General features: G+C 47.8%; 1 protein-coding gene across 1 annotated transcript; it reads left to right on the forward strand.

Annotated features, from left to right (window-relative positions):
* The first annotated feature begins 1,263 nt into the window (after nucleotides 1-1,263).
* Nucleotides 1,264-5,179, forward strand: LOC141040983 (uncharacterized). The gene is made up of 3 exons (XM_073507092.1): nucleotides 1,264-1,491; nucleotides 1,814-1,918; nucleotides 4,718-5,179. The coding sequence occupies exons 1-3, from the start codon at nucleotides 1,264-1,266 to the stop codon at nucleotides 5,177-5,179; spliced, it is 795 nt and encodes a 264-aa protein (XP_073363193.1).
* The last annotated feature ends 9,856 nt before the right edge of the window (nucleotides 5,180-15,035 follow it).

Consider the following 15,035-nt stretch of genomic DNA (forward strand, 5'->3'; position numbering starts at 1 on the left):
AAGTGATGGAGGACAACCTCGCGGGCCCACGGATGGAAGCATCGCACGCGAGTGACTGTCCTATATGATGCGTAGTATATTGACGCGTACTATATATACTCCTACCGTACATAACAAAAACCAAAAAAAATGACCATCCTTGTTGGTCAAATTAACCTCTCTCACCGCAGGTCATAGTGCTGGAGGTTGACCTCGCGGCCCACAGAGAGAGATCACACGCGAGTGAGTGTCCTAGGACCACCGCGTGCATGTGGCCCAAAGATGCATGTCAAACTTTTTCTGCAGCGAAAATGCGACCAAAGGAGTTTAGTGTTAAAAATTGAAAAAATATATAGATAACATTTGTCCGTTTTTATACATGATTGATTTCCTAGGGATTTAATGTGCAAAAATCAAATTTTATCTACATGAGACCCGTGATAGTGCACCAAAATGGATTGGAAAATCATATGGGTATGTGTCCCTGGGTGCATGTTTAGTCCCCATGCAAGAAATTTCTAACATCAAGAATCTTGATTTGAAAATCCAGTAAATCCAAAACTAAGTTTAAATTCATGAAACTTATCATGGTGTCATATGGACACCAATAGACTGTGATATTATATTTATTTTCCAAATTTGAGACAATTTTGGTATAATCTTCTTACAGACGTCAAGTCTTTTTTTCTGCTTTATCCTTCTCTCAATCAAAGAAAGGGAACGCAGATGTTCTGTCGCCCTCTCTTCGTATGCCACCAGCCTTCCTCTCAAAACCATATTGATCCGATCTTGCGCAGATAGGTAGGGACGATCCCTCCAATAACCAGGAAATTATCAATAATTATCAATCAATATCGCAAACAGACTCTTTATTCGAACCGTGTGCGTTAGACCAACATTGTATGTGTCGTGCTTCGATTAAGCAATAAAGCGGCAGAATTAATGATCAAAAAGGAAAAATCAATATAATACGTGCCGCCACGCGTCCCGTGTGCCGTACAAGCATGCGTGAGTTGACGAGACGCATGCTAGTAGTCCGCCACGCAGGCAGACCGGGAGGCCGAGGCTTGCGCGTGTTCGCTACGTAGTGTCACCTGGGGGCGTGCTAATAGCTGTGTGAAATGACGGTAGGCATGCCAGTAATCCGCTATGCAGGCTCACCGGGAGGCGAGCCAGCCCTTTGACCGCCGCCCTCCTCTCTCCCACTGCTCCATATTAATGACGCGCCCGATCCGCTGGTCATAATAGGCGGCCGCACCCCTCATCCACAGTTGTCACCGCCGCATGGAGTGTATTAGGATTTTGTCGAAGCGCACCATCGGAGGGAGTGGCGACGCCGGGGCTGGTGAAGCACCCGCGCAACGCATGAAGCTGCGCACAGAGGTTGTTGTTGCCGCCGACGAGGTCTCACGCGGGCAGCAGCGCAACCTTGACTTCATCGCCGTCGTCGTGCCTCCCCAGCCGAAGCCGGAGGTCCACAGCTACTCCGACAACGACTCCGACGGAAAACTAGTTAGTCCCCCCTTCTTTTATTGGGAATAGAAATCCTTGGTTATGTTCACCTAATCCATGAAATCAGAGTAAGATTCATTAGATCCGTGTAGTGTATTGATTGTTTGAATGATATCTATGGTTAGTGATTAATTGTTTGTTCTGTACAAATGATTTTTTTGCTAATAATCCGACTAGGGTTAGCGTGCATGCTAATAATTCGTAGCCAGATCTTGAGAATTGATTTTGAATGTCCTACATATATGTTTGTGCCTTTTTTTCTTCCAGATCTTGAGAATTGATTTTGAATGTCCTACATGTATGTTTTTTTTTCTTTTTTCAGATTGGCATGTACACAGATGAGGCTCCGGCCAGCGGCACCGCCGGCTGTAGATCCTGCAGCGGGCAGCACGGGCAGAAGCAGCCACGCCCTGGATACGAGGAACCCGTAGAATATCGAGCGGACCGCATCAGCGATCTCCCGGACGCCATCCTTAGGGAGATCATCTTCCTTCTCCCCACCAAGGATGGCTGCCGCACACAGGTCCTCGCATCTCGTTGGCGCACTCTGTGGCGCGGCGCGCCTCTTAATCTCGACTATCACTGGCTATCTATCCTTCATGATTTTGAACTCCACGGAGTCATCATCTCCTCCCACCAGGGCTCCGTTCAATGCCTATGCATCCTGACATGCTGCCTGCTGCACATACCCTACACGATGGACGCATGGCTGACATCCCGTCAATTAAAAAAACTCTAGCATCTTGAGTTCTACCATTACTATGCAAATAGCTTCCCCCCCAAGCGTTGTAGCTTTGCCCTCACCGCCGATGTCCATCTCATGGTTTTCCTCCTCTCTCCACACCACCACCTTGGCCCAGTGTCATATAGTAGACAATCTGGTACAAATGCTTCGACTCTCACTGCTAAAAAAACTCGCGCTTGTGGTGATCAATCTGTCGGAGGCCTCACTGCACAACATCATCCACTCCTGCTGCCCTGCCCTGGAGCGCTTCTGCTTGTTTTTGGAAAAGAAACATGTATCCGTTGTCTCCAAATAAAGTCGCCTCACCTTGTAAGCATTGGAATTTGCTTTAAAGGAGAGGAGCTCATCACCAAAGATGCCCCTTCACTCCAAAGGTTGCTCCTTGATTATTGGTGTGCCCTTCGCAAATAACTGTGGTCTCTGCGCCTAAACTGGAGACCTTGGGTGTAATTCGTGATTCGCTTGAAGGTTACAAGATGGTGGTTGGCTCCACACTTATTCAGGCACTGTATATTATCATCAACACTTTTGTAATCATAAGCTGCATTTTTCATTTGTGTGCATAAGTTTTATATCATCAACACTTTTGTAATCATAAGCTGCATTTTTCATTTGTGCGCATAAGTTTTATATCATCTTGGAGTACACTTTTGGTACTAATATTATGTTCTATGCTCAATGAGAGTTTGTCCATGGATACCCTATCAATGGTGCTGGGTTTTGTCAAGACCTTACGTATCAGTATGTGGTGTTTTGATTTGAACACGTTTATCGGCTTACTGCGATGCTTTCCATGTCTGGAGAATTTGTATATACAAGTGATGATTTCAAGCACATCGAAAGCCCGTATATAATTTACTAGAATTAATCGTTCAGTTGTTGCTCTTTCAACATACTCTTTTTTTAGAAATTAACTGTTTTCAGTCTTCATGTCTATTTAGGCAGAAGCACATGGACAAAACGGTATAACCAATCGGTGGAATAAGAAGCACCAGGATTTTCTCAGTTCTCATGACATTCGTTTGAGGACAATAATGCTAGAAGGATATGCATCCAACCATGCAAACACTAGCTTTGTCACATTCTTCCTGTTGAATGCGAGGGTACTATTGTCCATGAGGATTAAGGTTTTTAACAAAAACATTCTCATGGATGGACACGTTGAACAGCATAAAAAGAAGTTTCAGGTGGACAAAAGGGCTTCTGAACGTTCTCGACTTCTATTTACAACAACTTGTCTTCATGTACTAGTAGATTTTCTCGACCAGGATCTTGATTTTATGGATCATACCGACCCATTTGATTGTGATTGCCGAAAACTTTGGTTAAGTTAGATGTTATTGTCCCGTTCAATCTGGATTTTGTGTAAACCTGATGAAATTAATCATCGTGCTTTTGTACCTTTTTGTAAGCTGGAGTTGGATATCGTTGTCCTTTTCAACTCGGCTTTGACCCATATTTTCTTTCATACAAACCAGAGCTTCTATCAAGAAGCCTCATGTTCAAGGTTGTCAGAATCGTGATTTTGAATCGGATCGGAGCTTTGATGGTAGGATTGCAAATCATAGAATCTTCACTATTAAGATCGTAGAAACGTAGATTCTAAAAACTAAAATCATAGAAACATAGGGGTTAGTTTGGATCGTAAAGTCGTAGAATCGTACAACAAAATCGTGATTCTGATAGCCTTGCTCATGGTTCCGAGAGGGAACTTGGTCACCTGATCTGTGTGCGAAACGACATACGCTATCTCTTCCCGCCTTGATTTATTTTACAGAGGCAACATGCAACTGTACTAAAAATATGAAATTATTCAGGGTTTGTTTCGCTATTTTATACATTGATTTTCCTAGGTATTTTTAAAAAATACCCACCACGTTATTATTGCAAATGGTCATATTTGTCCAGCCATGGGCGTTCAACTAACCATTTACTACCGCGGGCAGTTGTTTGATTAGACGGGACGACTGCGAGCAGTCTGCCGCGCACGCTCACTGTACCGGGAAGCGAGCCGCGAGCGCTGCAATTTATTGCTGGTTTTGGACTTTTGTTTTGGCCGCCTCGGGAAGGTATGTAGAACAGTCCTCCATTCTCATCTACAAGCACCGCATCCGAGGATTGCCGCCTGTTGCCAGATGGAGGACGAGCTGGCCAACAAGCGGGGGCGGGTCGAGCCAGAACCGCAAGAGCCTTCGGCAAACATGGACTTCATCAGCAGCCTCCCTGACGAGATGTTGGTAACCATCATATCCCATCTCCCCATCAAATCTGGCGTGCGGACCACTGTCTTCTCGCGGAGGTGGTGCCCCCTCTGGCACTCCACCCCCTGGACCTCATCATCGACGACGAGTTCTATAGCGGGAGCGGCAACGCCTGGACGCATTGTCCCACGTCCTCGCCACGCACCCTGGGCCGGTTAGATGCCTTGCTATCGACAGGTTCAGTCCCCACTGCAAGGCCGAACCCAGGTTTCACTACTAGTTCCTATCCCCAGCCCTGGATCGGCTTGAGGAGCTCAGCTTTCATGTTGGACGTCCGCGCTCGCTGCCGCCGTCCGCGCTCCACCTCGCGCCCATGCTGCACCGCACTACATTCACGCAGTGCATTTTCCCCCGGATTGATGTCGTGCGCGCTCTTCATCTCCCTAAACTTAAGCACCTTGAGCTCATGGTCGTCCGCATCTCGAAGAAGGATTTGGAGCGCCTACTCGTCGGCTGTACATCGCTCGAGTACCTTCGTCTTCAGGCGATGGATGGGTTCAGTAGCCTCCACATCACCTCGACGAATGTCCGTGCGATTTATGTGCATTGCTGGCACCGCCCAAGGCTGTCAGTTGAAGTGTTTCATGATACGGTCATTGAGAATGCGCCTTTCCTCGAGAGATTGTATGTACTTGATAAATTAGGTCCAACAAGAATCAGGGTCATTCACGCACCGAAATGACAGTTTGGGCTATTCGTGTGCTGAATTCAACGAACTTGTTACTAGATCATTATCCTTTCAGGTACAACAGTCGTCTTCTTCTCCTTCTTATATATCATCAGACATCACATTTTGTCTATTTTTTGTTGATCTATATGTTCGCCTGTCATCCAGAAAATGATTGCCACAAGCTTGACCCGTCCTCTACGCACAGTGAAGATCCTGGCATTACAATCTGTCAGCCCCGATCTGGATGAAGTTGTTAGATTCCTTAGATGTTTTCCTTGCACAAAGAAGCTATACATCGAGGTGATGCTCATTTCCTGTTAATTGTTAACCACAACGGAGCTCAATTTGTTGTTACTTTTACCCATGATTACAAAGACAAAAGTAGAATGATTTCTAAAGGAAATTTGGAGGATTTCGATACATATATTTTTTTAGATGTTAATTATGAAAGATTGAAGGTGGCATTTTCACTCTTTTCGTGTATTTTAGAAATCCTGCAAATCAAAGAGGCCCGAAGTGTTCAAATCTGTAGCTAGGCACTAATATGTCGTTTTCGTTTGCAGATACTAGCGGGCCCGAAAAGTGGAAAATGTTGGGGAATATAACAATCCCATTGAATGCCTTGATCTTCATCTCACATAAATCACTTTAAATGAGTATCGAGGCACCACACTAGAAATTAAATTCACCAGGTTCTTTGTTGAGAAAGCAAGGTTGCTCAAGGTAATGAGGTTTGCCCTATATTTACTGCACAGAAGTGAATGGATTGCTAAAGAGCGCAGGTGTCTACAGCTGAATGGAAAAGGCTCTCCGGAAGCTGAATTTCAGCTTGTAACTTCATATGAAAGATTATTCGGAAGTCACTGCATCAAGCCGCTATATGACTTCTCGGTGGCTGATCCTTTCGTAGAAATAATGTATGAAAAAGATTCTGAAGAAGATGAATTTTATTTGTCAGAATAGTTTGAACCTTGTAATCTTTGAATTTGGGCTTGTAATGCTGGAATTTGAACCTTGTAATATTTATGGTATTTGTTATATAACGTAGTTGGATGTTTAATTTGGTTTTGCAATCATGTCCTCTTATAAGTATATTTATGGTATTCGTAATTGGAGTATGTTGTTCTTCTGTAGACAGAGCATAGATGTAGTGCAAACAGAGCATATCACATCACATGCGGACAACAGTAGGGAACCAGTCGGTGATAAATTCATCAATCGAAGACGGTTGTACCAGCAAGCGTTTTCCCACAACACACACGGCTTATTCCATCACAAATAGCTCGGATGGATCAACTGTATGCCACGTATCGCACACGCAACTCTAATCTGAATCGTGCTTGATGTCTCCGCCATCGCTCGCACAGTTCGTCTTATTTGCCACGTATCACTGTGTCAGCCTCTGCTCGCGTCCCTCGGCGCGATCTGCTCGTCGTTAGGCGCCGCGGCGCGCTCTGCTCGCGTACCTACACGCGCTCGGCTTGTCGACAACTTTTCCTTCCGTGTTCAACTGATATATGGATATATATGGTTTCTCGCCATTGAGGCGGTTGCGGAGCGTTCTGCTCGCGTCCCTCCACGTGCGCTCTGCCAACAGTTGGGGCCGGAGCACGATCATGTTGGGGCCCCCCATATGCATGCGGTTGCACCGTGCGCGTCGCCACGACGCAGTTATGTGCGACACGATGGAGTTACGCGCTGCAACTAGAACTGCCATCCGGGCGTGCCGATATTCCAGGCCGTCCGGCTTCCCCATTAATTCCCGCGGCCATTATAACCTTAGTCTCTTCAACCTTTCGATCGCGCCCCACAACACAACAAGCACACCCACGACGACACATACAGAGAGGATATCTAGCGGTGCTCCAATAGAGTTCAGCGAGCATAAAGTGGAGACCCACACGAGGGAGACGAATCTCTCGGTGGAGGACTACATCAACACCGTGGAGCAGTTGCTTGCTCGAGACAAGTACAAGGTGGTCGGCATCGACCTCCAGTACACCGGCGGTCATCCCAGCAAAGATCAGAAGGTTGTCGTCGCCCAGTTGTGTGCGCCATCATGTCCTCATCTACCACTACTGCATGGCCATAGAGCCTTGCGACCGTTTCGCCAGGTTTATCAACAACATTGACTACAAGTTCGCTACGGTGAAAACCTCTGACGATGTAAAAGCGCTCATGGTTACGGGCTTAGCCTGCAAGAACCTTGTCGAAATTCGTGAACACTACAGGGTCCGGGGCAGTACGGAGAAGGACTCCCTGGTTGAACTCGCCTTGGCCATCATCGACCCCTACTACGAAAAGATGAAGCAAGATGCCAACAGAACATGTCCCGTGTCCTGGCTACGGGCCTGGATGCGGCAACTAGATGAACCTCACCTCAGGTTCGTGGCCAAGAGTGCGTACACATGCTACGAGATGTACAGGCGGATCGTTGGCATGAGGAAGTGCCTCCTTCCCAAAATTGACGAGGCCGGATTGGTACACAAGCAGAGCAGTAGCGACAAGCGTCACAAGAAGTAGATGATGATCATATGATCGTTTATCCTAGTTAATTATGCATGTAATATATAATTTACTTTGGTGTGTGGAAATGTCACGTGTGTAGTAGCCACCTATGTAATTATGCATGTAATAGTTTACTTTGGTGTGTGCAAGTGTCATGTGTGTAGTAGCCACCTATGTAATTGGATGTTAATTTGGTTATGCAACCATGTCCTTATAAGTGTGTGTGTGTATGTGTGTGTGTATATGATGGTGTTCTGTATGCAATCACATCGCACAACACACATGTCTTATTAGCAACAATTGTCTATGTTATTATCGGTCTTCGCACACATTTCTGATTACAAACATGTTTGTCGCGTATCAAACACATCTAGTTAAGTTGAACCATTTTTGTTCTCTTGGCTCAACGCAAACAGTTCATCCGAGTGAACTGTTTGCCCTCTATCGCACACACCTTGATCTGGCTGACCGTTTCTTTTGTATTGCCTAATCACAACACTACAAAAAAAGACACATCCGTGACATTTTGGGCCGAACAATTTTTTTCCTGTCATGCTTATGACACTGACAAAACCCGGTATCATCATAGATGTGGTGGGCTCCTACTTCTATGACAAAAAATCATGATAGAAAATTGGTTTTCGTCCTGTGCGGGCTGGAGACGTAGCTGCATGACATTCTTTGGGCCGTCCATGACGGAAAAAACCATGGTAGAAGCTAGAGCGAGGAAAATATCGGGGAGTTCCCGGTTACTGTTGGGGATATAACTACTGAGTATAAACCACCTGGGAGGGGCCGGGTTATGCTCATGGTGATTTACCAGCATTGAAGCCCATGAAGACATAGAAGATGGCGACTTACGAAGGAGACTTAATAAGAAGGCCCAAAACCCAAAGGCGGGTTAGGGCCCATAGATGTAAACCGCCGTAGGTGTATGACTTGTATTATAAGATAGGAAAGAGTGGATACCGAGCCGGACACGTTTATGAGCCGGCCGGGACTCTGTGAACCACCGGGCATCAACCTGTGTATATAAAGGGACAACCCGGCGGCGGTTTAGGGACAAGAAACAACAGATCGAGAGCCAGGCCAAGCGTATTCGCTCCCTGGTCATCGAAACCCTAGCAATACCACCTCACACTAGATTAGGCCTTTACCTTCACCGCAAGGGGCCGAACCAGTATAAATCCCTGCGTCATTTGTCTCGATTAACCCCTCTAAGCTAATCTCATTGCGATGGCTTCACGACTAAGTCCTCACACTAGGAAATCTGCGTGACAAACCCACGACAGTTGGCGCCCACCGTGGGGCTATCACACGATGGTTTCAAGTTCTTAGAGGGCAACTTCGAAGGGATCAAGGGATACGCCATGGGCCCGATGACCAAGAGTCGTCGCGGCAAGCTCTACATCGACGACGCAGGCTGGGGCCCCGAGGCCGGCTCAATTGAGTACGGGTACCGGGTCCCCTTTGGCGGAATTCACGTCTTCATTGGCAAGATCGGCGAGCCGGGCCCTGAGCCGGACATCTGCACCGACATCATCGAGACGGCTCAACGTGCAAGACCCGCCCGAGTACAGCCCGCCATGAATCGTGCCTTCGTGGGATTCATCCATGGAGCGGAATCTGAGGATAGATCGGCATCTGGTGACGAGACAGTTGTCTATTCTGAGGGTGAGTCATCTACCGGTGAGACCGAGTCATTGTATCAACTGCAAGACGGCCGGCCTGGGGGCTGTTCCGATGGCGACAGTATTCTGGACCCCTATAAGCCGCCGAACAGGGTTGCGATCTTCATGGCCGGAACACAGCCAGTGCAGCACTCATTCAACTGCCGCAGAGATGATTTCCAGATCAGCAGCGGCAACGGCTGCCGGGGCAGGAGGCCCTGTGCGCCCGTCGGCTCAGGTCTTAACCGATTTGTTGGATAAGCTGACAACATTGTTAACAACGATGGTTAATCCGGTAGATCAGGATCAGCATAACGCGGCGGTTGCAAAGTTGCGGGATGAGATAGCACAGGCCAAGGAAGAGCTAAACGCAGAAAACACTAGGATGGCCGCGGAGCGGACCGCTTTGGATGCTCAGGCGCAGCGGATTCAATCAGAGTCTTTCCGGCTCATGCTAGATTAGAACGCTTCAAATGACGTCAAGAGGAGGAGGCATCAGACTCGTCTGCCTCCGGTTTACGAGGCAAGAAATCTCTTTAACAAGCCCGGAGCAGGGACCAGTAACCAGCCAGTGGTAAACCGGGTTGAAACGCCTGGAACAGGAGCGCCGGTTCAGCCGCTCATGACGGACCCGCCTCGTCAAGACAATATCCCACCCCAGCACATGCCGACGCCACCGGGTCATTATTCAAACCCCTTGGATAACATGATCGCCGCCGCATCACGATTGGCAGCTCTCCCAGTTGAAGGCGAGTCTCCAACAGCAGTTGAGACGCGAAGGGCTAGAGAGCTTCTTCAGACGGCATTGGTTCAGCAGCAGGCTTATTCTTACAGTCGTGAGAGGATTCATTCAACCCCTCGCCCAAGCCGGAGTTATAGTAGGCATATTGAGGAACCGGCCGTGTCAAGCAGTGGACGGAACCATAACCCGCCCCGTGGACATAACCCGGCAGGTGGTGGGGTTAATGCCCAGAACGTCGTGGATCAAGGAAGAGCGCGTCAAGAGGCTGAGCTGGCGGCTCAGTATACGGCTCGTCAGCATTCCCCGGTTCGTCCGACAACTTCGGTGGAGACAGGTGTGACCTTCAGGACTCTAGGAGTGCCGTGTTTGGTGCCGGCTTTGCATAACGTACGTTTGCCCAAGAATTTCAAGGGTCCCCGTAAGGTGCCCAACTACACTGCCGATTTACCTCCTGAAACATGGGTTGAGAGTTATGAAATGGCGATGGAACCGTTGGATGTTGACGATGCTGCATGTGCTAAGTACTTCACCATGATGTTGGAAGGGACAGCTCGTACTTGGTTGAAGGGGTTGCCAGCCAACTCCATTGGGTCATGGGCCGAGTTAAAAGCCCGGTTTATCCAGAATTTTAAAGATACGTGCAAGCAACCCATGTCAATCGTGGATTTGGCCTCCTGTGTCCAAGAAGAAGGTGAGTCGACAACCCATTGGGTGCGCCGGATTTCAACAATCCTGCACTCGTCGGATCGCATCAATGCCGACTCAGCAGTCTTAATGTTGGAGAAGAATTGTCATTTCACGCCCCTGAAGCAGAAATTAGGGCGGCTCAAACGTCACTGGAATGACATGCGGACACTCATGGCGGCTCTGGTTAAGTATGCTGACTCTGATGGTACCAAGGACCCCGAGTCTGATGATGAAAAGCCGGGAAAGGGAAAGAAGAGCAGTAGCACCAGGGGGCAGCAGCATACCCCGGCGAGCCATGGAAACAACGGTAGGTGCAAAACTGATAATAGTTTGGACTTTGTGGCTAACACCAATACGCAGAATAATGGTCAACGTCATAAGGGTAAACCGCCCCACGGACTGGAGGGTCAGGCTTCAATCTTGAGCAGTTGCTAAATCAGCCCTGCCCAAGACATGGGACGCGGGAAAGACCGCCTGGCCACCTCTGGAAGGATTGCTTCATTATGAAGAAGTACAAAAATTCCAATCTTTTTCAAGACGATCATGGGCCGGGTGGTGGTTCAGGATCCGGCTCTCATGGACCGGGTTATGGCGGTGGCGGTTCTAGCTCTGGATTCCAAGGTAATCAAGGCAACCAAGGCAATCAGGGTGGCTACCATCAACAATCAGGTCAAGGGAATCAACAGCAGCAATCTGGGTATCAGAGCAACCCAAAGCAGTTGAATAGTGGGCAGTACCGCATCTTCACCACAAGTTTGTGCAAACGGGATCAGAAGCTTCATAAAAGGGCGGTGAACACCGTTGAACCGGCAGTTCCCCGTTACTTGCGCTGGTCTGAGCAGCCCATTACGTGGAGTCGGGAAGATCACCCGCCTCGGGTTGATAATCCGGGTCACCTGGCGTTGGTGGTCGCATCTCAGGTCAGAGGGTATAAGTTCACCAAAGTACTCATGGATGGAGGGAGCAGCATCAATATCCTTTATTATGAAACTTTCCGTCGCATGGGGTTGACAGATAAAAATCTTAAACCGTCGAACACTATTTTCCATGGCGTGGCGCCTGGTAAATCGGCATACCCGGTTGGTAAGATAGGTTTGGAAGTTGCTTTTGGAGATGATCATGACTCTAGGTCAGAGACATTGACCTTTGAAGTGGTAAAAATCAAGAGCCCTTATCATGCTCTGTTTGGGCGGCCGGCTTATGCTAAGTTCATGGCAAGGCCTTGTTATGTTTATCTGCAGCTCAAGATGTCGGGTTACAAGGGGACCATCACAGTACATGGGAGCCGAAAGATAGCTTTGGAGTGCGAAGAAGGTGATGTAGCTTATGCTGAGTCGGTTTGTGCAACGGAGGAGTTAAAGTTTTATAAGGACAATGTTGATCCGGCGGATATGACATCTTTGAAAAATCCAACTACAGAGCATGATCCGGTCTTGAAGTTTAAATCAGCAGAGGATACCAAGTTGGTTGATTTATATCGTGGCGATTCATCCAAGTAGTTCAGTATCAGTGCTAATCTGGATCCGAAATAGGAAAGCGTGCTCATCGAGTTCATCCGTGAGAACCAGGACACCTTTGCATGGAAACCTTCTGACATGCCAGGTGTACCGAGGGAACTCGCTGAGCACACTCTCAATATTGATCCCAAGTTTAAACCGGTCAAGCAGTTTCTTTGTCGTTTCAATGAAGAAAGGTGTAAGGCCATTGGTGAGGAGGTAGCCCGGCTCTTGGCGGCTGGGTTTATTGTTGAGGGTTTCATCCTGAATGGTTAGCTAACCCGGTGCTGGTACTTAAGAAGAACGGCACTTGGCTTATGTGTGTGGACTACACAGATTTAAATAAGGCTTGTCCGGCTGATCCTTTTGCTCTCCCTCGTATTGATCAGATTATTGATGCTACGGCGGGTTGTGAGCATTTGAGTTTTTTGGATGCTTATTCTGGTTATCATCAGATCAAGATGGCAGTTAAAGACCAAGAGAAGACAGCTTTCATAACTCCCTTTGGAGCCTTCTGCTATGTGTCTATGCCCTTTGGACTCAAGAGTGCCCAGGCGACTTACCAGCGATGTGTGCAGAATTGTCTTCATAATCAGATTGGGCGCAATGTTCGTGCTTATGTGGATGATATTGTGGTGAAATCCAGAAAGAAGGAGACGTTGATAGATGATTTGAAGGAAACCTTTGATAATCTCCGGGTTTATAAGATGATGCTTAACCTGGCCAAGTGTGTTTTTGGTGTGCCGACAGGCAAGCTCTTGGGCTTTCCGGTGTCTAACAGGGGCATCGAAGCTAATCCGGAGAAGATCAAAGCCATTACTTCTCTGGCTAAACTGGCGTGTGTCAACGATGTTCAACGACTGGCGGCTCGTATTGCGGCGCTAAGCCGGTTCATAAGCCGGTTGGGAGAGAAGGCTATCCCTCTGTATCAGATGATGAAAAAGACAGATAATTTTGTTTGGAGTGATGCCGCTAATGCATCGTTTGAGGACTTGAAGAAGTAGCTGGCTGAGCCACCTGTTCTGGCCGCTCCTGTTGATAAAGAGCCATTGTTGTTGTACGTGGCTGCCAATGCTCGGGCTGTCAGCGTGGCTATTGTGGTGGAACGGAAGGAGGCAGGCAAGGAGTATCTGGTTCAAAGGCCGGTTTACTACATCAGCGAGGTGCTTATTGAGTCCAAGCAGAGGTATCCGCACTGGCAGAAACTGGTATATGGGGTGTTCATGGCTGGTCGGAAGCTCAAGCAATATTTTTTGGGTCATCCCATCACTCTGGTTAGTTCTGCTCCTTTAGGGGATATTATTTAGAACAGAGAAGCCACAGGTCGGATAGCCAAGTGGGCCATTGAACTTGGACCTCACGGTTTGAAAATATATGCCTCGCACGGCCATCAAGTCTCAAGCACTGGTGGATTTCATCAATGACTGGACAGAGCCGCAGATGCCTGAAGAAAAGCCAGATAACACGTATTGGACTATTCACTTTGATGGGTCCAGGCAATTGGAGGGCTCGGGGGCTGGAGTTGTGCTAGCTTCCCCTCGAGGTGATAAATTTTGTTATGTTCTTCGGTTGATGTTCCCTTGTACTAACAATGCAGCTGAGTATGAGGCCTTGCTCCACGGTCTTCGGATGGCTAAAGATATGAACTTAAGCCGGGTAAGGTGCTTTGGCGACTCAGACTTGGTAGCTCAACAAGTTTCTGGTACTTGGGATTCTAAGGATCCACTCATGGCGACTTATCGTCGAGAGGTTGATGTTATTGCGGGTCACTTCAAGGGTTATCAGGTTGAGCATATTGATCGAAGGAAGAATGAGGCGGCTGATGCTTTAAGCCGGCTGGGTTCTCAACGTAAGCCGGTTCCACCCAATACTTTCTTGGATATTCTGTATAACCCCTCAGTCAAGTTGCCTACGGAGGAGGATATTGCTATTCCTGACCCAGAAGCACAATTGGTGGCGGCTATTCATGCTATTCCTGATTGGACAGTCCCTTATTTGGCTTATATGACCCGGGGCGAGTTACCTGAGGATGAAACCTTAGCCAGGCAGATAACCCGGCGTTCTAAGTCAATGACAATTGTCAATGGAGAGCTACATCACTGCAGTGTTACAGGGGCCTTTCAACGTCGTGTTTCTCCAGAAGAGGGCCGTGAGATCCTGCGTGAGATTCATGAAGGAGACTGTGGTCATCATGCCGGTTCAAAGTCTCTCGTGGCTAAAGCTTTCGTCATGGATTTTATTGGCTGACGGCTCATGCTGATGCTGAAGACCTGGTCAGTAGGTGTGATGGATGTCAGAAATTTTCACGACGAGCCCATGTGCCGGCTCAAGAATTTAGGATGATTCCAATTACTTGGCCGTTTGCAGTTTGGGGGCTTGATATGGTTGGACCTTTCAAAAGGTCCAAGGACAAAAAGACACATCTCCTGGTGGCGGTTGACAAATTTACAAAGTGGGTTGAGACCGAGCCAGTCAGTAAATGTGACGCGGTGACGACGGTTCAGTTCATTAAAAAGGTGATTTTCCGTTTTGGCTTTCCCCACAGTATCATAACTAATAATGGCACTAATCTGTCCAAGGGTGCTATGAAAGAATTTTGTCAATGTGAGCATATCCGGCTTGACGTGTCGTCAGTGGCTCACCCCCAATCTAATGGTCAAGCTGAGAGAGCCAATCAAGAGATCCTGAGAGGCATCAAGCCTTGGCTTTTGGTTCCCCTACAGAGGACGTCGGGTTGTTGGGTGGAGGAGTTACCTTCCGTGTTA

This window comes from Aegilops tauschii, chromosome 2, assembly GCF_002575655.3.
Source record: "Aegilops tauschii subsp. strangulata cultivar AL8/78 chromosome 2, Aet v6.0, whole genome shotgun sequence".
NCBI lineage: Eukaryota > Viridiplantae > Streptophyta > Magnoliopsida > Poales > Poaceae > Aegilops > Aegilops tauschii.

Excerpts from the sequence above, each read along its gene's own strand:
- LOC141040983 (XM_073507092.1), top strand. The coding sequence starts at position 1,264 with ATGGAGTGTATTAGGATTTTGTCGAAGCGCACCATCGGAGGGAGTGGC. Across the intron at positions 1,492-1,813 it reads ACGACTCCGACGGAAAACTA|ATTGGCATGTACACAGATGA; the intron begins GTTAGTCCCCCC and ends TTCTTTTTTCAG. Across the intron at positions 1,919-4,717 it reads GCCCTGGATACGAGGAACCC|TTCCTATCCCCAGCCCTGGA; the intron begins GTAGAATATCGA and ends TTTCACTACTAG.